The sequence below is a fragment of the Tenrec ecaudatus genome, chromosome 7, assembly GCF_050624435.1.
Source record: "Tenrec ecaudatus isolate mTenEca1 chromosome 7, mTenEca1.hap1, whole genome shotgun sequence".
Lineage (NCBI taxonomy): Eukaryota > Metazoa > Chordata > Mammalia > Afrosoricida > Tenrecidae > Tenrec > Tenrec ecaudatus.
The window spans coordinates 60,979,841-61,005,079 of NC_134536.1; the positions used below are offsets into that span (position 1 = coordinate 60,979,841).

Consider the following 25,239-nt stretch of genomic DNA (forward strand, 5'->3'; position numbering starts at 1 on the left):
TCAAGTCGATGCTGAGTCACAGTGGCCTCACAGGACAGGGTAGAAACTGCCCCTGCTGGTTTCTCAGACTGTAACTTTTTATGGGAGCAGAAAGCCCCATCTTTTCCACACAGAGTGGCTAGTGGTTTTGAACTGCTGACCTTGGAGTTAGCTTAGCAGCAGTAGGTGACCACTATGCCTCCATCCAGAGCTCTTGGTGACAGACAGCACACTGTAGGTGGTAAGCCCTGTAGTAAAACCCCAATCTACAGTGGCAGTCCTGAGAATACTTCCACGGGAGTTGCTTGTATATTAGGTATAGAGAATAAAATTGAGTGTCATCAATATGCTGGCTGCCAAAACAGTCCTATCAGAGCATTGGACAGACTTCTATTTGAGAGCCAAGCAGAGCTGGGTAGGAGAGCTTCAAAACGTTCATGGGAAAATGCCATTGTCTTTTCGTCTCACCTTCCCACAACTTTTTGAAGCCTCCTTGTTCATACAAATGCCTATTTTCCCTCCAAGCCTCCTTTCTTTTCCAACCCTCTGCCCCAGGAACTTCCTGAGACCTAGCCAGTCCATTCCTCAATCAAAATCAACGCAGACAGGATTTCCCTCTCGGTTTGCATTGCTGGCGCGATACTGCCTCTGAGGCCTTTCGCCTGAAAAAACATTGGTTCTTGTTTTGCCTGAGCTAAACTTGTCTGCCCCTTACTGTCTGCGCTCTCAGCTGACCTAGGCACCGTGAGGCGTCATGAGGGTGTCAATGCCCCGCGGTGGAGCCTCTCCCTTAAGAAGCTGAAGTGCCGACTAACAATTTTGAGTGGCGCTGCAGTCTACCCCAACTTCCTGCTCTTTCCTCCCCCGCCTTCCCCTGCCCAAGCCCACCCCCCTCCCTCCCTGGGTCTAGTCAAGCGGACGTTCCAATGCCACAGAGAACATCATCACCAGATCAAAAGAGGACACTGCTGGGTGGCCCTGTGGGTCTCCTGGAGCATGTCTGCCTCTTTGGCAAGCTGTGTTCCTTGGGCATGGTGCCAAGTGGCTCTAGGAAACCAGATGGTGGTCTGATCTTAGGGACCCACAAGTTCTGGGTGGTGGATTTTTGTTAGAGCATCATGTGGTTTTTCAGATCTCTCCAGCTTGTCTCCCAGCCTGGAGAGCTCCCATATGCCCCGTTTTTCCCCTTACCCTGAGCAGTCAGCATTCCGATGGACAGACCCCTGGCCCCCTCGACTCTGAGGAGCTATGTTCTGAGGACAGCAATCCAATTGCAGAACCTGCACCGCGGAGGACGGAAGTTCCTAGACAAACTGCCCCCAGCCCAGGTTCCCCTCTATTATTCTTGGAGCACAAAAGACACTGCATGCCTCTCCGAAGGGCTGGTTAGCCTCGAATCACTTCACTCATTTCTAATACATGTGAACAATCTCTTTTAGGGAAAGTCTTTATTACATATTCTATGGACACAGCCATGGAGGTGGTGAAATTTGTCAACTTTCTGTTGGTGAATGGCTTTCAAACCGCAGTGAGTACTTTATCCAGAAAGAGAACCCAAACAGTTAAAGTGACTAACAATGAAAACAAACAACAGGAAATGAAAGTATAAACAGCTGTTGCTGTTTTGAACTATATTACTTGACATGATTATGAAAACTTAATGGTTATGGATTTAGGTCATTTTTTCCCCTTGGTTTTAAACTAGCTAGAGTCGCTAGTATTTTTCTTCTTGTAAGATTTCTGAGGTGACCCCGAGAGATTCTGAACACCAAGACCCCACAAGCAGCAGGCGCTGGCCCGAGGAGCCTGACTCCCGTTGAACCTTGTACCTTTTCCCCCAGTGGGACCTGTTTGGGTTGTACTTCCTTGTGATTTGGAAGCTGTCTGCTGCACCAGAGCCAAGGGATCATTTTGCACGGCCCTTTTGTTCTGCGCGGGGCTTGGGGGTTCGGTCCCTTGAGAATCCAATTCCAGGCTCCTGGAGCTAGCTAAAGCCCACGCGGCAGCCTGGCTTGCCCGGGATCCAGGCCGCTCCTCGCAGGGCAGCTTCTCGCTGGTCTGCTCTATTTCAAGGCCAGGTAGATTTCCCTCAGCTCTGTGGACTCAGATCTGGGGCCAAGAAATGTCAGAAAGCAGAGCCCACCCTCCTGTCCTGCTGCAGTCCCTTGAAACAACACAGCTTAAAGTCATGTGACTGGAAAGTTAGGATGACAAAATACCACTGGAGGCTGCTCCAGCGACTGACTTTCCTCACACACGGCGCTCACTTGTTTGCTTTCCCAGCGGCCTTCTCTGGGTCCTGGGTGACAGTGAAGTCTGCAGAGGGGAACACCGAGAGGGGATATCAATGAATGGGAGAGAATTTTGAAAGATCAAGAGGGGGCACTTGGTAGCCTATTATAAAATGTAAAGATTACTTATTGTTTAACGTAAGTTTATATTTACATTTTCCTTTATCCTGTCATTCTTTTTTCTAACTAGGAGTGTCTGAAAGTTGAATAAATAAGTAAAGACACGCACAATCCAACTTCATGACCATATTAAAAAAAACAACCACCAAACTCGCTGCCACTGAGTTGATGCCAATGCATAGTGACCCTATAGAGCCAGGTAGAAATTCCTATAGGTTCCCGAGACTGGAGAAGAAAGCCCTGTCTTTCTCCCTCCTGACGATCTAAAGACAAACATTTCACATGGTCATTTCCAGGATAAGAAAATAGTATAGCAACAGTGACATAAAATCACATGACAAGATCTAAGGCCAACATTTCAGAAAAGACCTAACTTTTTTTTATAATCATTTTCCCAAATAAGCATCTTGAGTCCTCTAGAGAGGAGCCCAGGTTGTTATGACTTCCACAGTCAGAGTATATTCTCCCCAAACCAAACACACTGCCATCGAGTCAATGCCGATTCACAGTCAATCTGTAAGACAGAGTAGAACTCCTCCCGTGACTTTCCAAGACTCCAACTCCTGACCTTTATCATTATGAAACCTTCTGTACAGTCAGAGAGCCCCAGTCTGGACAGCTAAGTTAGTCTATTGCTACAGGACGATTCCTCCAGTGTCACGATCAAATTAATGGGTAACAGACTTTAAGAGAGGGGCCATTTGCAAAGCTGTGGGAAGCTTTTAGGGACTCTGTTGGGAAGGGTGCAATATCCTGGAACAGTTAAAGTAGGCAGCTGTTGCTACCCACAGGTCCGAGAGAGGAGGGAGGAGAGGTAACAGGAATCCAAAGAGGTGCACTGTGTGAAAAGCGAGACTGACAGGGGCTTTGGACTTTGGGAGAGAGCTGAGGAACACATGGAAGATAATCACGCACAGTGGGCTCCGACTCAGCAGCTGTTGCTGGGTGCTGCCGGGTTCATTCCCATGGGACAGAGTCGAACGGCCCCCTCGGTTTTCTTGGCTGTAATCTTCATGGAAGCAGGTGGCCAGGGCTTTCGCCCACAGAGCCACCGGGTGGGTTTAAAGTGCTGTGAGCCGTCAAGTGCTGCCTACACCACTGTGCTACAGGGGCTGGCTCTCCAACCCAGCGGGGCAGGATCCTCCTGGAACTGGGCTAGTAGTACCGACGACCATGTATGGAGTATTTACTCCATGCCTGGTATTCATGTCTTTTTATTTCTTCACATGTCATATCAGAAATGACTTAAAGAAAAATATAATTGAATCCCATCATCATCATCATGAAAATATGAATCATGAATCTTATTGGTTCCCAGTTCAACCAGTAAAACCGTTGTGCTGGGTTAATAGACTCGATACGCCTTTTCAGTGTTAACACGTTTTATTCCTTACAGGCACCTTAGAAAGCCGGTTAGTAACCACATGTAGTCACAAAGAGCTGCAAATCTTTCTTAAGATTACTGCATGTCGTCATTGACCAAACCAGGAGCCCTCTACACCCAAAGGAAGACCATTCCATTTTTGATGTTCTATCGGTTAAGAAACAAATCTTGAACTCATTTTGTGCCCTCTGTGTCTGATAGCTTAGAGCACACAGATAGGATCTTTTCCATGAGAAGCTCAAAATTAGGTTGAGGAGACAAGACAGACCTAAAGGAGACATGCTTTTTCTTCTAACAAGAGTAATGGAGTACATATGTCAGTAGAAAGCATGTTATAGTACTATATTCATTTTCCAGTACTACAAGGTGTCACAAAGGGGTAGAGTTAGTGAGCTGAAGTGAAGAAAGTCATTCAATGGGGAGAGAAAGGGGACTGGAGTCAGGTGTGAGCAGGATTCCCCCTTTGGCCAAGGCTACAGAAGTCCCATGGAGGCGGGATGAGAGGGTATGTGGGAAGAATAGAGGTGAGGCTGGAGCACAGAGAACATAGAAGCTTGCTGAATGGCTGAGACTTGCATTTATCATTTCCTAAACAGGAGCAGGACATTTCATATAATTCATCTGGGAGCAATGTGACCGAATCAAATCACTGCAACTCAAGGACAGAGAGTCAATCTACTCCCTTAACCTCCCATTCCAGTACAAGATCCTTCTAACAATGAAGAATGCTTACACACACACACACACACACACACACACACACACACACCTCTTTGACTGTTAAAGCCTGAGCCCACAAAGGGTTTCTTATTTGGTCTTCTATAAAACAGAAAACAATTGGTTTTTCTCCTCTTCTAGTTGCCCTCCATATTGTTGAAGATTGATGTTAAATATCAGTCTTTTCAAGTGCCAAGTATTCTACTTTTTTGACTTTCATCATAAACTTTCCCCCCATCAAGGTAACTGATTTGCTCCAGGTTTTATATCATCCTTTTGAAATGTATAGATTGAAACTGGAAGAAGAAAAAAGAGAGAAACTGGACCTGATATAATAATGACCCAGTGCAAATAAAGCACCACATCTCAACAAAAATACACCCATTAAAATGTTGCAGAATTTTATTGCCTTTCCAAATACGTAAATAGCTTATAGCCAACTTGATGTTCCTCTGAATCATTCAGATTTAAAAAAAATTATTCTTTGTCTAGCTATGCACACATGTTGATATATCTCACTATATTCTAATAGACATTTAATAGTTAAATACCTGTACTCATGTTGAAATAGGCAACGTTCTATGAAAATTGAATTTTGTTTTTGAAACCTATGTGCTTCCCACTGCAAAAAAAAAGGCACTAGTACTGTCAGTGCTATCGGGTAAACATTAGACTGCTAACTGCAAGGTCAGCAGTTCAAATCCTCTAGCCAATCCAGAGGAGCTGTCTACGCCTGTAAAGATTTTAAAATCCTAGGAAACCCAATATAGAATCTATACGATGGGAGCGGGATCTGTTACCTTGTGCTGCTGTAACAGAAATACCACAGGTTGATGCTGTTTAATCAACAAATTAATTTTCTCACAGTGTAGGAGCACCACCAGTCGAGGAGAGGCCTTCCTCACGCTCTTGGTTCCCGAGGAAGGTCCTTGTCTCTTTCTTTGGAGATCTCTTTGTGGGTTGCCCTGATCTTCCCCCATGTCAGATTCTCTTGCTTATTTTAATTTAATTTCTCTTATATCTCAAGAGAGACACACCCTCCACCAGTCCTGTCTTATCAACATAACAAAGATAGCCCATTTCTAAAAGGGATTACAACAACAGATGTGGAGATTAGGATTTACAATGCATATTTTCAAGGGACATAATTGAATTCATAGCACGCCACCCTTTGCCGCTCAACCCAAATTCATAGCCTTGCCACATGCAAACAAATTCACTCCATCATGTCACCCCAGAAAATCTTACATCAATTTCAAGTACCATATTACTTCTGAATCATTGAATCAATATGAATGAAATGTTAGCTGTATTCCATCCTGAGGCCAAATTCCCCTGCATCTGTGAACCTGTGAAATCTAGACTATAAACTATCTATTCTCAAAGTACAGCGATGGAACAGGCACAAGGTAGACAACAGATGTGCCTCCTCGGGCCTGTTTGCTGCCTCCAAACGGGAGACGGCATTCCTCCCTTTCGCCCTTTCTCTGCCCCCTTCAGTCTAAGATGATGGATCTTTTGCTGTGGTAGTAGGTTAGACCCATCAATCACAGGCTTAACGTCGTCAGATCCTTGTTGAACATAAGAACACATGTCCTTGGTTCTGGTTTCAGTTTTAAACCCACCCTTTCCTTTTATGTTTCACTGTAAGCACCAAAGAGAAACCCCACAGTCCCTTCAAGATCTTGCTTAGAAGTCTCCTCAGCCAAATATCCAAGTTCATCCCAAGTCCTACCTTCCACCAAACATTTGAAGAGAATTAAGACAAATTCCTTGCCACGGCACAGAACGGCATCACCCTTGCTCCATTGTTCAGCAACATGTTCAGCATTTCCTTTTAAGGCTTCACCAAAGCATAGCTTATGTCCACATCTCTAGCAACACTCTGGTGCCCATGCCATATGCGCTTTCTGAGATGAAAGAGGCTTTTCCAGAGCTCGCCTCTCCCTTCTGAGCCCTCACCAGAGGGGCCTCCGAGTCTTCAATTCCATCCACAGTCTCTGCAAAGCAATCTAAGTTTTTAATACTAGGCACCTTAAAATTCCCTCAGCCTCTACCCATTACCCAGTTCCAAAACCGCTTCCACAACCTGGAGGCATCTGCCAGAGCAGCACCCCATTCCTGGTACCGAATTGGGCCTCAGTTATCTAATAGTGTTATGACAGAAATACCACAAGGGCATGACTTTAACAAACAGAGAGCTATTTTCTCACAAGGCAGCGGTTCTCAACCTGTGAGTGTCTACCCCTTTGGGGGGTCGAACGACCCTTTCACAGGGGTCACCCGATTCATAACGGTAGCAAAATGACAGGGATGAAGTAGCAATGAGAATAATGTTGTGCTCGGGGTCACCACAAGATGCAGAACTGTATGAAAGGGTCCCGGCATTGGGAAGGCTGAGAACCACCGGTCTCAGTGCTGGCACTAGAGAAGCCTTTCTCTCCGATGGCTCTGGAGAAAGCCTCCGCTTCCTGGTTCCTTGCAGATCCAGGCATCCATGTCTTGGCCTCTATCTTCCCTCTCCTCAGCTTCCTAGTTCAGTCTCTTTTATATCTCAGAAGGGGTGGACTCCAACCCCACACCTGACCTGCTGCATTAGCATAACAAAGGCAGCCCGCTTCCACATGGGAGTCTAACCACAGGCCCCAGGGAGGTTAGTGCTTACAGCACAGATTTTTAGATGTGGATGTTGATTCATCTCTTCTGTTTTCCCTTGCTCTGAGTCTAGAGACAGCGTGTTGTGACCCCTCATATCTTTCTCTTCTAGATTGATCTATTCGAGGACAGAATCCGGGGCATAGATGTCATTAAATGGATGGAGCACTACCTTAGGGATGTAAGTATGTTCCCACATTCTGAGATGGCCTTCCTGGGGGAACAGTCATGAGCTGGTGAAGTTCATTTATTAAAGAAGCCCTGGCATCCCACCCACGTCCAAAGCGGAGCAAGTTCCCACAGACTCCCTTGTTGGAAGCTCTGAGAAATCTTGGAATGGCAGGAGGAGGGGTGGGGGCGGGGTCGCCCTCCGGGACCTGCATGGGCGGATATAACGGTCCCACCAGACACAGGTGGTTGATAACAATCAGAGCAAGCCCTGCGTTGTTGCTGTTGTTGCCAGAATAGGAAAAAAAGACATGAAGGCGGGCTGCGGGCGCGAAGGGCAGAATTCCGTTTGCTGGGCGGCCGCCCTGAGCGTTGGGGGAGGAGTGTGCAGCGCAGCCCCGGGGGCTCACTCGCAGCCCCGTGATTTGTTTTCCAATGACAGGATCTATACTGGCCACTGGGACACTCTGAGCTCTAACAAGAGAGGAATTGATCGCTGCCAGTGTGTCCCCTCGGCTGCGGCTTTTGGAGGGGCCGGACTTCTGGCCGCCCCTCCTTTTGTCTGCAGCCCGGTGTTGGTTTGCGTGGCAGGCTCGTCTCGCTGCGGGTGCGGTGTGAGCGCCCCAGGAGCAGGGCGGTGACGGACCCCCACAGTGGGAAGGGGGAGGGGCTGCTCGTCGCGGGTGCCGACTCGCTGAGTGATCCGGGCTGTCATGATATTCGAGGCGGCTGCGGGAAGTGGTGGGCAAACGCGTGGCTCTTCAGGAGCTCTTGCACCGTCTGCTCCGGGAGTGGGTGTTGGGTGGGGGCAGCGGCTGGGGATCCGCCTTTGCTAGAGTGGCGGTCAGAGTGCGGCTCACTCTGCAGAGCGTGAATCTGGCGCTCTGTCCCGGGCATGCCAGAGAATGCTTGCAGCCCTGCTGGCCAGGGTCCAGTCCGCCTTCCCCAAATAGAGCCCACTTTACACTTGCATAAACATGCCTTTCTGCCTCTCATTAACAGAAGACAGTGATGATAATCATAGCAATCAGCCCCAAATACAAACAGGATGTGGAGGGTGCCGAGGCCCAGCTGGATGACAATGAGCATGGCTTACACACTAAGTACATCCATCGAATGGTGAGTGCGCAGGAGTCCCACACCTGGGCCCCCTCGGAGCTGCTGGACACCTTCGTAGGGAAGGCTCTTTCCCAAGGTGCTGGAGGCTGTGTGGTGGCCCCAGGCTCCGTCAGGGCAAGGGGCTGTTTCAGGCCAATCACCGTAGCTCTGGGACACAGTGTTCCTGTTGGTCACAAAGAGACTTTAAGCCTTGGTCTCTAAGCTCCAAGATTCTGGAAGGTGGTACTCTGCTGGTTTGGTTGTTGACTGTGCATGTGAAATCCTAGGAGAGGCCTCGGGCAGGGCTGGGGACTGGTGGAGGCTCTTGTATCTGCTTCATATGCCCTCCCCTGCCTTTGCACAGAGGCAGAGGGACAGAGGGACAAGGATCCATGCTGTTCAACTTCAGTCCTCTTATGAGCACGTTATGTAACTGATCGTTATGTAGTGTGCCCATAACCGACATATAACTAGTTGGTGCCTTTAATGAACAGAGATCGATTTTCTCTGTATGTAGTCAGTCTCCCTCCTATTCCAGAGGCTGTTGTTTAAGAGACTGGTTCCAACTCATAGCCACTGTATGCACAACAGACTGAAAGGTGGCCCGGTCCTCACAGCCTTCATATGGCTGAGAGATGAGACGTCTGAATCCAGCAGCCAGGAGCTAGGGGAAGGCTTTCTTTCTGTCTGCAGGCTCTGGAGGAAGGGCCTCATCTCTTCTGAGCATCCGTTCCTGGGCAGTCTTAATGTACTTAGCTTCTCCAGTCTCCATGCTAGCTTTAGGCTGATCTCTTTGAAGTCTCAGAAGAATTGGGTTCGAGATAATCCTGCACTCGGCCTGCCTCAGTGATGTCACAAAGACAACCCATTTCCAAAGGGGACTCTGTCCACAGGGATAGAAGTTAGAATGTACACTACATATTCTTGGGGAGTGGGGAGGGGGAGGGGCACAATTCAATGTATAGCAGTGACCATAGGCCAGTTACAACTTTGGTGCGTCAGTATCTCTATTAGTAAAACGGGTCATGCGTGTTTACAGAGCAGTGCTGTGGAGAAGACATGAGATATGTCTGTAAAGTGTCTCCCACTCAGGGGAAGTAGTTGTCATTAGTGCGTGATACAACATTCTACCATCACACCTGAATAAGGGGGCTTAGATGAACTGAAACCAGTGGGGAGAAAAATGGTAGGAATTTAGATTTACTCCGCATCTTCCTAGAACATTCCGACGGGAAATGTCCCCACTTTTGGTGCTGGTTGCTTGATGCCATCCCCATCTTCCTCCTCTCCGTAAGCATAGTGAGGCTGTGGAGACAGTTCCGGCTTGACTGGAATTCGAGATGAGACTCGTGGCTGTGAAACTGCTCTGTGACCCCCTAATGCAGTGGTTCTCAACCTGTGGGTTTAGACCCCTTTGGGGCTTAACCGACCCTTTCACAGGGGTTGCCCGATTCATAACAGTAGCAAAATTACAGTTATGAAGTAGCAACAAAAATAATTGTGTGGTTGAGGGGTCACCACCACATGAGGAGCTGTATGAAAGGGCTGCGGCCTGAGGAAGGTGGAGAACCGCTGCCCTAATGGGAGTCTTCATACGTGCCTGAGTGAGCTTGGTGCGGGCCTCCGACCCCGACCCCGACCCCGACCCCAACCAGTGCCGGTTTTTGCTTCTCAGCCTTGTTTGTTTGCCAAGGATTCTGAGATTCAAAATGGCTTGAAAACCACTGCACTAGACCCTATTGGGTAGGCACCCAGGATGGACCTAGGGCTCCCTGACTGAGGTGGGAGAGGGAGTAGAAAGGAGAAGCCATCTCAGCGACCTAAGTCATCGGCTCAAAACCAGAGGCAACCCAGGTCAACTGCAGGACAGTCAGCCAGCTCTGCCGTGTGTGTCCGTGTAGGGAAACTTGGTAAGTAGGTGAGTCTTCCCCAGGTGGGTTAGGGTCGCTGTCACCTCTTGCACTGTCTGAGCTCAGAAAACCAAGCCAACGTCACAGCAGAGGCAAGGGGGTGAGGTCAACATGGAAGGCAAGGAGTCGGGAGAAATACCCAGGACACACTTCCATGAGACTGCAAGGCTGTCTCTGCTGTCTCTTGGCAGCCTGATGCGTGACTGTACGGTACCAGAATGCCCAGTGCCTGCATCTCTAGGAGCCTGCCAGCCCTAGGAGCTGACTGTGGGTGGTCGGAAGGGCTCCAGGTCTGAGCCAACTCCTGAGGAAATGTGTCTGGCTCTCCTGCAGGGTGGCAGAGCCGGGCAGTAAGAAGCAGCGCATCAGAGATTGGCTGACTGTGCTCTGCCATGAAGCACTTTATCTCCAGCTTAGCTTTTTAGAGCAACAATGTCTTGGGACCTTAAACTTGGGGGTAAGGCACCTTCCCTCCCACTTAGCTGACTTCTCACACCCCCGTATACCCCAAGCACCATAAGCCCATCAGACAGTTACAGCGTGGCCGTGACAGGGCCGATGAGGAGGACTCCCGAGTTCACCACAGAGCAAGTCTGCAAGTATGAGAGCCTGGGAAGAAAAATGCTTGGTGGCTGGGTGGCCCCTCAATAGATCGGGTGACCTATTGGCCACACTGCATTTTACAGTGAACGGCATCTCCAAAGTCAGAAACTAGATACTGTTCTTCACTTTTGACTGACTAATTTGATGGCCCTCCTGTTTGTTCTGTGCTGGTGTGGCTGGCCCTGTTAGTTGTTCAGTACTGGGTCATGTGGGAAATGTGCCTTTGGTGTTGGTGTTAAATGCTGAGAAAACACCTGGGAGAAGGTAGCTGTGTGTGGTTGTGCATGTGAATCAGTGTGTATGTTTGCATGTGCGCCTGCGCACGCTCGAGTGTCTGTGAGTGTGTCTCTGTGAGGGGTTTCTATGGTGATTTCAATAGCCAGTCTTCACCACTGCTACTTTCTCCTTTGTTCTGTTTCTATGCCCATGCACGATGAGGACTTCTCAGTTACAAAAATCAATCACCACATGAAATCGGTGGGAACGCAAAATTCCTCATCACCTTGTCACCAGAAGACAGAGCTTCGTGCTGCTCACAGGATTTGGAAGATTCTAACTCTCCTTGTACCGACTATCCTGGTCTGATAGGGTTCGTGGCTGTGAAATCTCCCTGGGCCGTCATAGGAGCAGAGAAAATTGGAACTGGTGTGGGGAATCTGAAGTCTAGCAGACAGCTTTCCCGAACTGCCCTTTCAGAGTCGTCTCCTCTCTCTCCCATGCCCCATCCCAGGCTCTAGTCACGGCGAGGACTAGCTGGCTGATCACCACCGTCTGTGCTTGGTACGCTCGCCTCTGCAGACATTTATTCATGTGGCTTCCTCTGCTGAGAATGTCCTCCCCGCACCCCAGCCTGTTTTGCCAAATCCTTCTCTTCCAGTACCCACGTGGCACGTCCTTGTGACCCTGCTTCACACCCCCGGTGAAGACTGCACAGCGCCCACCCTGGGCTGCCATAGCATTCCAGTCACACTGTTCACATCCCACTGTGGTTGGTAATTGACCTTTCTGCCTGCTCACTGGACCGACGGTTGGCTTTGTGAGGATAGGCACGGTGTCATGGATGTTCCTGTCAGCTGGGTCACTGGAAAACAACAAAAAACACAACTCCCCATTCGGAGCACTGCCCAGTTTCCACCGTATGCGCTCACCCTGGCCGGTTTCAAGGTACTGTTTTGAAATCACGAAAACACAGAATTCGAAGGCATGCGAACAGCTGGTTCTCATGAGCCCATGTGAGCTGACTGGAGCACACTTGGTACATAGCCCAGATCTCGAAATCCAAAGTCTCCTTGCAGAGGGTGACTATCGATAGGCCTTGAGTTAATGAGTGTGTGAAGGACATAGAGGCGCAGTGTGCAGGACTTAAAATGACAGTGTTGGCTACTCAAAGAAATCAGCATGCTGATAATGTGCGTGTTTGTACGGTTATGTTATTGTTGTTAGATGCTATCCGTCCACGAGGTTCGAAGTTCGACAACACAACAAAACAAGGCTCTGCCTTGGGCTCTCCTCCTCGGCATGATTACGCGGGAGTCTGCTGCTGGGGTTGTGCTGTCACTCCATCTCATCCGGGCCTCCTCCTTTGTCGCTGACCCTCTGCTTCCCCAAGCACGATGCCCTTCTCTAGGGACTGGTCTCTCCTGATCACATGTCCAAAGTACATGAGACAAAGTCATGCCGTCCGCACTTCTAAAGAACATTCTGGCTGGACTTCCAAGGTAGACTTGTTTGTTCTTCTGGCAGTCCATGGCGTAGTCAGCAGGCTTCACCAGCACCAGGGGTCAAAGGCATCTCTTCGTTGCTGGTCTTCCTCAGTCATCGTCCAGTTTTTGCATGCATGTGGGTCCCTGAAAATCCTATGACTTGAGTCAGGTACATTTTAGTCCTCAACGTGACATCTTGGTGGTTTGTCACTTTTGCTGCAGATTTTGCAAAACGATGGCTACCATTAACTGATTTATAAAATTAATCCCACATTATCTGTTTGGTTCCAGATGCAGATTGAGTTCATAAAACAAGGAAGCATGAATTTCAGATTCATCCCTGTGCTCTTCCCAAACGCTAAGAAGGTAAACAAATAAAAAAACCCAAACCGAAACTTTGCTTTGTTCTGCCATCTGGAGATTTAAGTGGAAAACCTTGTCGAACTCTTTGGCCATCCCTTCAAATGACAGTCTTACTAGAAAGACCAACACGTTGTACCACGTGGCTCGGCAGCATGAGTCAGGAAGGTTTCCAAGTGTTATCTGATAAGGCCATCACTGGCCTAATTGTTCAAACAGCCTTTGCACACAAAGAAGGAGCTTGTGCTGAGGGAAAGAGACTGTTCACCTGATACTTCTTATCTTTGTACATAAAAGTCAAGGTACATCTGTTTTATGTTGGCGGTGTGCCCCAGTGCTTTGTTGCACTCCCTGCAGGTCTCCACGCTTCAGAAGAACAGGAATTAAAGCTACATGGTCCCCAGCGTGAATCCTGCTATGGTTCACAAGAGGATTCTTGGCAACAGTTTGGGGCAAGACTGCCTGAGGCCGCGTGCCTGGGTTGGCCAAGGGGAGGCAGTGGTGGAGGGACAATCATGAGAATCGGATCACTGCACTCTGAGCCCAGCGGTGCATGGCTTACCCCCAAGGGTCCCAGCAGGCAGGGCTGCATGGAGGCCCGGGTGGGACAGAAGCCAATTTATGTGACTGGGACCCCGCAGTGGTATAGTGCACAACCTGTATAGCAGCACCCCTTCTCATTCCTCCTGCTCCTCCTTGCCCAGGTTCCCTGCCCCCTAGAACACTGTGCTAAGGGTCTTCCATCCTCCGTTTTGACACTGGACCAGCTAGTCTCTGATCCATCATGAAAGGGGAACATCCCAGACTGGGTCTCTCTCCGGGATAGCCGTTTTGTGGAGGGTTTCCCGCTGATCCTAGCTCATGTCCACCTCTCTTAGTATGACGTGAGTCCTCGCGGAAGAAGACTGGGCCCACCTGCACAGTCTCCCCTTATTATGCTGGCAGCACATGCTGTGTGCTCTGGGCATCCTGGACTGTTGGAGCAGGCCATCACACGGGTCCTATTCTTGTGTGTCTCTGTGCCTTTCGCTCTGTTCCCTGGCTTCCCAGGCCCTTTCCTGACTTGTCTACCTAGTGAATTCTGCGTTCCTACGCAATCTCTCTTGAGCCTTTCCTGACCTCTGCTCCCCTAGGCCGACTTATTTAATTGCCCCTCGCTTGAGCATTCTTAATGATAGTACCTTGAGTCAATGGTGTACAGCTGGGACTTGAGACGTGGGAATAACTGTTTAGAATGACTGGAGTGTGGTGACATAAAAAGCAAACCCACTTGCAGTTGGTTTTATGATTGCCTCTACGTCCTCATCAGACCATCCCCGACTGCCTGCCCTTGGGGCAGATGGCTTCCAGTCCCTGCCCTGGTTATATATCACAGCCTGGCACCGAATGGCTCTCTATTTTGCCTCGATTATTAGAGTTGGAACTCCTCATGGCAAGAACAGTGTCATTTTCATTTGGTTATCCACAATGCTGAGTATAATGTGTGACATACAAGTGTCCACAAAGGTCTATGATTATATAGCGCTTCTAAGCTCAGCCTCCCACACCCAAGGGTGTCCCATCGCATCAGAGTACATCCCAAAGCTCTCACCTGGCCTCCAGGTCTCCTCTGATGCATTCCCCTTTACCTCTCCACCTCCTTTCCTCCCTCCCTCTGTTCACACCATGGGCCTTGTGGCTCCTTTCCCCAGTGAGACTTTTCCTGAGCTGACTCCTGCTCCTACTTCAGCCCCCTTGCCCCCTTCCCTGCTTAATTTGTCTCCCGGCATGTGTGAAACCCACTGTCCATGCTTCATGTACTCATTGTCTGTCTCCCACACTAGCAGGTCAGCTCCAGGAGGGTAGTCTGACACTGCACACTTGGGGGCCCAGGCTCACAGTTTCTGCCTTTGCCTGGGAACTGAGGCCTGGAGAGGGGTGAGGGGTGGGACTCCCCCTGCTGCCGGCCAGATCGGGAAGGGAGCAGGAATGTGATTCAGGCCAGATTCTTGGCACACTTCCTCCCACGTCACGGGGGATTCACATCACTCTGTGCGACCTCTGCCCTACCCCTTTGATGTGAGCGTGGTGAAAAGCGCGTCGATGTGCAGAGGGCAGGTAGCCTGGGAGGCAGCCGGAGGAGGCTGTGCACATGTGGTTTCCATCACCAGAGCTGCCGCACTAGAAGCCAGGAGCGCCTCCCATGCAACCCCCTTCCAAAAACAGCAGCCCCACTCCCAGGGCCACTTGCTGGGAGTCGCCCATGGATGGGTGGGAACCCCGGCTGGGAGCTGGGACCCAGGCTTGTCTCTGATGGCCTCTGCCCTTGTGACTCTCTTCTAGGAGCATGTGCCCACCTGGCTTCAGAACACACACGTCTACAGCTGGCCCAAGAACAAGAAAAACATCCTCCTGCGGCTGCTGAGGGAAGAAGAGTATGTGGCCCCACCCCGGGGGCCTCTGCCCACCCTCCAGGTGGTGCCCTTGTGACCTTCCCCTCCCCAGGTCACTGGGACCCTGCCTGGCCCAACAAATGTTCTTCTAGTGCAGGCTGTTTCTCAGCACCCCCATGAGGGGGCTCCAGCCCTGGAAGCCTGTGATGAAAGTGCTCTCTTTCTCCGGGGACTTGTACAGAGCCGTCTTTGCAGGGGAGACTGGCTGTTCTGTGCCCCCCACTGCTTCAACCCAGCGAGGGAGCCCACGTCCAATTGTCCAATGTGGCCCCGCACAGAATCAGGGTCTGTTCCAGGCCCCTCCTGCTTAGCAAATCCATACAAACAGCTGCAAACACCCTCCTCTCACTTAAGGCGACTTTCGTGAGTTAGCCAGATACAGCATGTATCTTCAGACCAAATTGCTTTGGGTACAAATAAAATATTTACTTCTTTTGGTAAGGCTGTGCTTCACTTATCTCAAAGTAGATAGACAGATGTCAATAATGCTGCCTACTTGTAATATTAGATAAATGTAACAGATGACTGTTCAGGGATTAAGGCCAAGATAGTTAAATAGTTCCTTTTAATGGAACCTCGAAAGCTTGGTTCTGGCAGTAGAGCTTTTTAACAGGACAACTCTATACAGCACACACCCATGAGTCTCTCTCTTTTTTAACATTTTATTAGGGGCGCACACAACTCTTATCACAATCCATACATACATCAATTGTATAAAGCACATCTGTACATTCTTTGCCCTCATCATTTTCAAAGCATTTGCTCTCCACTTAAGCCCTTTGCATCAAGTCCTCTTTTTTCCCCTCCCTCCCCGCTCCCTCCTCCCTCGTGAGCCCTTGATAATTTATAAATTATTATTTTGTCATATCTTGCCCTGTCCGGCGTCTCCCTTCACCCCCTTTTCTGTTGTCCGTCCCTCAGGGAGGAGGTCATATGTAGATCCTTGTAATCAGTTCCCTCTTTCCAGCCCACTCACCCTCTACCCTCCCCATATCGCCCTTCACATCCCTGGTCCTGAAGGTATCATCCGCCCTGGATTCCCTGTGCCTCCAGCGCCTATCTGCACCAGTGTACATCCTCTGCTCCATCCAGACTTACAAGGTAGAATTCGGATCATTGTAGTTGGGGGGAGGAAGCATTTAGGAACTGGAGGAAAGCTGTATTCTTCATCGGTGCTACATCGCACCCTGACTGACCCATCTCCTCCCCTAAACCCCTCTGTGAGGGGGTCTCCAGTGGCCGACAAATGGGCTTTGGGTCTGCACTCTGCACTTCCCCCTTCATTCACTGTGGTAAGATTTTTTTTTTTTCTGATGATGCCTTATACCTGATCCCTTCGACATCTCGTGATCGCACAGGCTGGTGTGCTTCTTCCATGTGGGCTTTGTTGCTTCTGAGCTAGATGGCCACTTATTTACCTTCAAGCCTTTAAGACCCCAGACACTATCCCTTTTGATAACCGAGCACCATCAGCTTTCTTCACCACATTTGCTTATGCACCCGTTTGTCCTCGGCGATCGTATCATGGAAGTATGCAGCCAATGATATGATTTTTTTGTTCTTTGATGCCTGATAACTGATCCCATCGGAACCACATGATCGCATAGGCTGGTGTGCTTCTTCCATGTGGGCTTTGTTTCTTCTGAGCTCGATGGCCGCTTGTTTATACACCCATGATTCTTAATGGTGCGATCACAGTGTTTAGGGCCTGGGTATGTGTGTGCATCTGAGTGTCAGAGGGTGTATCACGCAAGCTAGAATTGTGGTTTGGGAGATCTATAGTCTAGTCTTGGTCCTACTACTGACTAACTATGTGACTTTGGTAACTCAAGGTAACCATTTATAAAATGATACGGGCAAAAGTATCTCTAATGACCCTACAAGGCTTAAGGTATACACCTGAAATTTTAGAGACTCTCTTCAGAAATGCTGAGATTTCATTTTCATAATGAATTTTCATAATTATGTCTTCAGGAGATAAAATTATATGGTTCTTAACATGATACTCTCTTTTTTTCCTAAAGTAACTTCAATAACCCCATTAGATGACTGATTTAGGAAACAATATTTATACATCTATTTTGCTAATCTGATCTCAAAAGAAAATCCAAAAATCCCAATGCACATACCTATATATAAAATATGTACTTATACATAATAAATGTGCACAGGCTGTAGAGCAAAGTGGGATCATTGTAATTAAAGCCCAGATAGAGCGGCATGAAGACTTCCTGGCTGTGAGAACCATTGCTCTGCCTTATGCGCCCAGTTCACTAACTTCAAAGGAAGGCTTAATTGGGCTGTGAGATCATTCAGTCTGTACATGCCCCCATAGGAAAAAGACAAATACTTGTGAACCATGGATAAAAACTTGGCTAATAATAATAATAATAAAATGTTTGTTTCTCTTATAGCCTAGATGTCTACTGGGTATGGTGAATGTTCTTTTTTTTTTTAATAGAAAAAGAAGAAAAAAACTCTCACACGTGATATAGTCGTTTATATGACTCTATGGTAAATCCCTTAATTGTGGTCGAATTTGAGACCTAGTAGAATCTGTTTTCTTGTTTGGATAACTTTAAATTCCTGGAAAACCCCCATAAACCCCAATTTAAGTTCTTAAAAAAAATTTTTTTTTGCACCCTTGATGACACCATCAAGGATTCAAGCCATAATTGTAAAAGAGAGAGAGAGAGAGAGAGAGAGAGAGAGCGAGAGAGAGAGAGAGACATGAACAATTATTACTGCAAAATGTTTCTGGTGTGTAAAGGTTCAGTAATATGATATTGTCCCCCCCTCCTCCCTTCAGAGACCAGCCCGACTCCTCAAACACTCATTAAATGATGAAGGAAGGTCCCTGGTGTTCCAGGACTTGTCATTAAAGTTTTACAGCTGGTGGGACTGGTAGAAAAGAAAAACAAAAACTCGCACACAACCACCTGGCCAAGTGGTGAAAGTTTGGCTCCTGAAATTTTTGTGAAATCTAATACCCCAGAACGCCAAAGGAATGTTAGCAACTGGTTTAAAGCGGTCAAACACTGGTCTATTTAGATGTGATCCTGGCCCTCCTGGATTCATCTCTAGATATTCCTGGGGCAGAAGTAGGGTAAGGCTGGCTTGGGGTCAAAATAACCTCTTGTAACCTCTTGACTGACAGCTGTATCCAGACCCAAACTGATTTGGGGAGTTGGGGATGTGGACAGAAAGCATGATGAGGGTCCTGTCGAAAAGCACTTGAGTTAAAATATAGTTTTAATTTTTAGTGACTGATTTCAAAATACCTGCTTGCTTGATTTCTTTTCTATATTTTTCAAAGACATCCCAGTACATGGTTACAATCAAAGTGTTAGCCTGTTTCTAAATCCAGTACTCAGAGAATCGTTGCTTTATTTCTTTTTCCCTAACAAGTCACAGATTGAGTTCTTAGCACCATCGCAGTAACGGATGCAGGCTCTCGATCACGAACATCCTACGTCTTAGTTCATGATGTTTTGCCAGAAGCATTTTTCTTAACCCCAGCCACTACATCAACCACCTCATCTCCTTTGCCAAGCACCCCATTGTCACCGCCACCTTTGCCAGGTGGATTACCAAGTCCTACGGTCACTGGGAAAGATCCAGAAGGAGTCTCTTCAAACACATCTTTCTGTCTCTTCCTAATGAACCAAGAAGAATCGGTGAGGCCCACTCTCATAGGGACAAATGAAAAGGGGGAGAAGGTTAGATGGTGGGAAAATACCACAGTGAGGAAATTCATACTATTTCCCAACAGAAATAGTTCAAAATGAGCCCACCAGCCCAATAAACAGAACGCACAGGTCAGAAAAAAACCAACAACGGGGAGGCGGGGTGAGGGTGGAGGGGGTGAGGGTGGAGGGGGTGAGGGTGGAGGGGGTGAGGAATACAAAGCACCAAAATAAATGGTCATTTTCGATCACTTAGTTCTGCCATGGAGTGTTCATTCTGAGTGGGGCTCTAGCAACCACTCTCGTCGGCTTGAGTTATGAATCAGTGGAACCCCGAAAAACAGGCTGCTTGTAGTCCACCCTCGGGTGGAACCCACGTGTCCTGGTTCTGCAGATGTTCATCTGATGAGGTGAGAAAGCTTTCTGGGTTTGGGTGGTAGATTTATTCAACAAATGACCCAGCGTCTCCCAGAGGAGAACTGAGCCTCGTGAACATGGGAGGCCTGAGGGGAGAGGCACCTATGTCCTCTGGTGGCTGGAGGATTACATGATCGTGTTGCAGCTTGTTCTGTGCGAAATTCTTTGGGGGATTAATTATTGCTGTGATTGTATGCAGTTGGACTTTTCATGAAGTGGGTTGGCCTATGCATCTTCTCCTGGCATTATTTTTAAATGAGGGAACAATTGCATGCTGACAAAAATCTGCTCGCAGATCAAATCCTTTTAGTTTTTCTCTGGCCCATCTCTACAACAACTGTGGTGGAGTTGGTTTTTATGTTTAAATACTGTGAGCCTCATCTTTCCCTCACACTTCTGACTCAACAGAAGTGGCACTTGTTGGACTAACAATGCACACAATGGGTAGAAGGTCTGCACCCCCTTCCCGAGAGAAATGAGTTGTGTGTGGTCCCGGCTAACTCCCTTGGGGGTGGGGGTAGGGGGGGTGCAGGGAGAGACCCCTTTGATGCAGACGTACTCCAACAATACTCAGGAGCCTCGTCCAGTCAAAATGCATCTTGCATTCTGGGAGTCAATCAGTATGTTCCCACCGGATTTGTTCCATTTTCTGTTGGGAAAAGTTTTCAGATGGCGTTATAAGATACTTGGTGGGAAGTGGGTGGAGGTCCCGATCCTGGCAGCCATATACTGCCAACTCACCCACTGCCTCTCCGTGTGTGACTGCATTTGCTCCCCAGTCCTTTTCAGGCCAAGCAGGTGGAACTGTAAGGAGCTGAGGGTAGTGCTCCTTGGCTTCTTGAGGAGCATGGGAGTATGGGCCTAGGGCACACTTACCCAGGTGCGTAGGACGTGATGCTTAAGCCGGTGCAGGCCTACCTGGTTTGTTTTCAGAAACTGGAATTGTATAAAAGAAGGAACTGCAGCCCCCGAGTCTCTCGGGATCTGTAAACTATAACCACGAGGGCACACGTTCCTCGTCCCTTGCCTGACCTCCCTGTGCTCTCTTCACCAGGAAGGCGCTGATGGTAGATGGCAGCTGGGGGGGGGGGGGGCACGAGGGAGAGAGAACTCATGCCTGATGGATCCCATTAGGCCTAGTGTGCCAGGCAAGTTGAGCTGAAGTCGCTGCTCTGGTATGCATCCCAAACTGCTCTTCTATTTTTAGTCCATCCCCGCCCCCACCCCAATTGCTTCTTAGCCCCACATTGTACTCCTGGGCACCTGGATCAGCAGCAAAACATGGAACTGAGCCTCTCATTTGTAAACCTGGAAGGAAGGCCATTGATGCAGGGCTTCTTGATGGCTGGCAGGGAAGGAGGCCATGGAATGTTAATGAGTGCGGCTCTCTGAAGCAAGCCTGCCTGGTTAGCCCGCAGTTCAAAGGAGAAGCCAGGCTCAGTCCTGCTCCCAACAAATGGGAGCCATGCAGAGAGGAAAGGAGAAATCAATTAGGCTGTCGCAGGCTTCCGTGTCATTGTGTGGGAGTTGTTAGGAAAGGTAGGACACGGACCAGATCTCCAAAGGAAACAAAGCCACATGGCCTTGAAGGAGAACGAGTTTGCCATGGCAACTGATGGAAATGGGCCACCCGGGCACTGAGCAGGTGTGTTATCTTACAGAATAAACACGCTCCTCGCTCTCCCTGGTTTTGATAATAAAACCTGTGTTTGCATTACTCTCCCCACCTCTTTGTTACCGGGAGAAGCTGGCTGCCGCTCAAGCAGCCCCGGGTCTAGTGAGGGAAACGTAAGCAGGGTTATCGAAAGGGCTGCTTTTGAAAACGCTGGCGCTTGGCTTGGCTTGGCAGCCAGCCTCATAGAGTGGCAGCTGGGCCACAGGTACCTGCCTAGCCCTCGCCACCTCGCAGGCGCTGCCCCGCACGCGACGCCCAGCTCTCCCACAGGCTGGCAGTTGAAACCAACATTCTTTGCAGGTGGGGGGCAGATAGGAGAGGAGAAATGTGTGGGGGTGAGGCTAGGACCTGACCAATTTTCAGCATCCTGCATTATCTGGGATTCAGGCCAAGTGTTCCTTGAGTTCGGGGATTAACAGATTCTATCTTTCAATCTGTTATCTATAAAATTCAGTGACTTGGAAACTTGCAGAGAGCAGCTGTTTCCCTGAACTTTAAATCCTTCTCAAATGGACTCCGTGGTGGTAGAATCTTGGGTCCAGAATGTACACTCAGTGTACAGATTTTATAAAAACACTCCTCAGTTTAAAAAACTAAAAAACGTAGACTTTGTGTTGTTTGTAAAGTAATAGCAAAGTGTGATAGTCCCACAGGTGTCACTTGATGATTAAAACCAAATTCCATCCTATCTTACAATTGATTTTTGAGACCGGATGCTCATTCACAACAGGCTCCTAGGACAAAGGCTGCTTCTAAATGAAGCTTGTGGCTGAAGGAGGGCCTGGAAGGCCAGGGCCCTCTGGCTCCACCCCAACCTGCCCAGCAGTAGCACCCAAACCCCTCTCCCAGACCCTCTGGGTCGCTTCTCTGTCAAGCACCCAACGAGGTGCCCAGCACCCCCACTCCTCCCCTTTTGCCAAGCCCCACCCTCTCAGGTGCTGCCCCTGCTGCTCCTTCACACATCACTTTACCTCCCGTTGTCCCTCGTAAGGGGCCTGAAGTGGCCCCTGGACTATTTCAAGCGGCGAATTCAACCAATTCAGTGGCAGAAAGGATTTGGTACACTAACCCTCCCCAGGCCAATGAAACAAACCAACAACAAAAATAGAACAAATGGTGTCCTCACGTTCAGGTAGGTACTAGCCCTCCCCTGTTTTTGCTGCGAAGAGTGACAGCTGTTCGCTCTGCACTCAGGTCACACTCAGTTGACACACACACCTGTGTCTCCAGTCCTCACTAAGAAGCCGAACACTGGGAGGACGATGGGGAAAGAGGGGCTCGCACATGGATGGAAACCACGGCCGCACACGGCGGTGTTGTCAAGAGGACGCGATGAACACGACCCAGTGAAATGTCATCTTTAAGCAACTTGGGATCTACTTTTCACCAAGGCCAGATCAAAACGGCCACATCGCAATGGGCAGCTCCGGGGTCTGGATGCACGTGCTCCAGTCTCAAGAGTTCCGGAAAGATCACGGTGCTCACGGCATGTGAAAATCAGGCCGGCACCATCTAGACTCCTTCTACACTGTTTAAAACAAAGGCAACCTCAAGTGTGTCTCAGCTACCCGCTTCCCCCTCGATGAAACACTCATTCTGTCCTTACCTGGGACAGGTAAGGCCACGGCGCACGCGCACGCGCTCGCTCGCCCCTCAGGCTCCGCCTGCACTACACAGGCCTGAGCTCAGCCTCCAGTAAAGGGCAGGCCTGCCATTTAGGTCCTGGTAGCACCAACTCAGCGACAGAGAGGAAGGCACTTAGTGCTTTTTATATCTAATAGGTGGCTACTTAATGCATTTCCAACTAAAACTGGCATCTTGGTGCCACAGAAGGTCCTGTGCGAGAACCTTCAGGTGGGGAGGGCAGGCCTTTCTACATTCAGGCTTTAAAAAATCTAAAGTCTTTGTGTTCTCCCAAAGAAAAAGAACAAGAAAAAAAAAAAAGCTTCCACAGAATTGCTTCAACGCCTCCCATCACTCCACGTGTCTCCGAGAAGAACGGTACTCTATAGTGTTTTCAGAGGCTGAGTTTTTGGAAGTAGATCACCAGGCCTTTTTTCCGAGGCACTTCCAGATGGTCTCACACCTCCAACCTTTCAATCAGCAGCTTAGAGCATGCTATTTCACACACACACACACACGCACACACACACGCACACATACACATGCACACCCTGTTACCACACTCTTTATCATGCTACCATTTCTTTTCTTTTTTTTAAACGTTTTATTAGGGGCTCATACAACTCTTATCACAATCCATACATATACATACATCAATTGTATAAAGCACATCCATACATTCCCTGCCCCAATCATTCTCAAAGCATTTGCTCTCCACCCAAGCCCCCTGCATCAGGTCCTCTTTTTTTATCCCCTCCCTCCCCGCTCCCCCCTCCCCCATGTGCCCTTGGTAATTTATACATCGTTATTTTGTCATTTCTAATGAATCTGTCATTCAAATGTTAATCTCAGGAAGGTCACAGGATAGGAGTGAATCAGCACCCACCGCAGCTCACAGATCAGCAACCAATCTCCCAACTGCAGATGGACGGCCTACTATGTGTAAGGCACCACGTTGGCATGGAGGCATTCAGTCAGCCCTAACTGTCCTCCAGTTGTTTCCATGCTAGCCCGGGAGCTCTGACCTAGCCGGTGAAAAGCTCCCTACCGCCCACGGCGCCTCCGCGGATGGTGACTGCCCGGGACGTGAGCCGGCAGTGCCTCCTCCCTGGCCCTCACTACGAGCCAGGGCTGAGCTCGCAGCATTTACGTAGTTTCAAGGTCAGATTGAAGGACTACTAGGTGACTGGTGATTTTTCTTCATAAACAAAAGACCTGTTCACCCTCCTCCCCACATATACCTTTAGATCAGTGGTGACTGGGTGACTACTAGGTGACTGGTGACTGGTGATTTTTCTTCATAAACAAAAGACCTGTTCACCCTCCTCCCCACATATACCTTTAGATCAGTGGCTCTCAACCTTCCTCATGCTGTGACCCTTTCATACAGTTCCTCATGTTGTGGTGACCCCCGCCCAGCCATAACATTATTTTCATTGCTACTTCGTCACTGTAATTTTGCTACTGTTATGAATTGGGAGACCCCTGTGAAAGGGTCATGCGACCCTCAAAGGGGTCATGACCCACAGGTTGAGAACTGCTGCTTTAGATGCTAATAACCGTAAAGCCCCCACAAATTGTGCTGGAAGTGAGAGCAGAGACTAGGCGATGAATATAAGAAATGTGAGAAAGTAGGGACAAGCCCCACAAAAATGCAGAGTAGCCCAGGAAATGACAATGCAGTCCGTGGATGCATGCCAGGCTCTACAGAGAGCAGCGTGGGTCAGAGCCTCAAGATGAACCACACAGATGCTCAGGGAGGTAGGAAGGTGCCTTCCACCCGGCAGCTGTCACATCTGGAAGGCTAAGCCACAGCCAGTGCTGAGACCAGCTGGGAGGGAGCCAATGGATTTCTGTACTCTGCTAAGTGGGGTCTGAGACACGTTTGAAGTTGAGCCCATCGGCTAAATATGTGACTAACCGAGCAAGAAAGCAGAAAATGCTAATTTGCTGGAATGGGCTAAGAAACTCTCCCCAGGAATGAACATTGGCACCGCCACTCATTTCCCAAACCCAATCTGTGGTGGAAGAGCAGCCGAGCCAGGTCTGTGATGTGTTTTCTCCTCCTCACGGCATGAGTTTTGCCATCGGACAAACCTGAGTTCCCTTACTGGATGTGTGGGGACAACAGAGCCCGCTCACCGGGAGGCTGCCATGCGGGCTGGAACCATGTGTTGGCATGCAGCAAATACTCAAGAAATGTTCTTCGTTTGCTGATTCTTCTTGTTTTCTAGTCTGCAATGAAGGATTGTTTATGGAAGTTTGGGATCTTATCTGAAAATTCTAAAAACAAACAGAACCTTTTGTTTTTAATAGGGACACTTAAGATAGGTCAACATGCAGTCCTTTAGGCTCTGCATTTCCATTGAGTGCTTCACAGATTCATGGGAGCTGGTCAACATAGTATGTGTTTATAAT

General features: G+C 48.8%; 1 protein-coding gene across 2 annotated transcripts in view; it reads left to right on the forward strand.

Moving 5' to 3' along the window:
* The window catches only part of TRAF3IP2 (TRAF3 interacting protein 2), a 54,762-nt gene extending 38,901 nt beyond the window's left edge, over positions 1 to 15,861 (forward strand). For both annotated transcript variants that reach the window (XM_075554662.1, XM_075554661.1), the window contains 5 exons: positions 1,419 to 1,507; positions 7,259 to 7,327; positions 8,317 to 8,433; positions 12,920 to 12,994; positions 15,311 to 15,861. In XM_075554662.1, coding sequence (XP_075410777.1) covers positions 1,442 to 1,507; positions 7,259 to 7,327; positions 8,317 to 8,433; positions 12,920 to 12,994; positions 15,311 to 15,457 — 474 coding nt within the window. In that variant the 5' untranslated portion in view covers positions 1,419 to 1,441 and the 3' untranslated portion in view covers positions 15,458 to 15,861. The remainder of the gene's footprint in view (positions 1 to 1,418; positions 1,508 to 7,258; positions 7,328 to 8,316; positions 8,434 to 12,919; positions 12,995 to 15,310) is intronic.
* Positions 15,862 to 25,239: the final 9,378 nt, after the last annotated feature.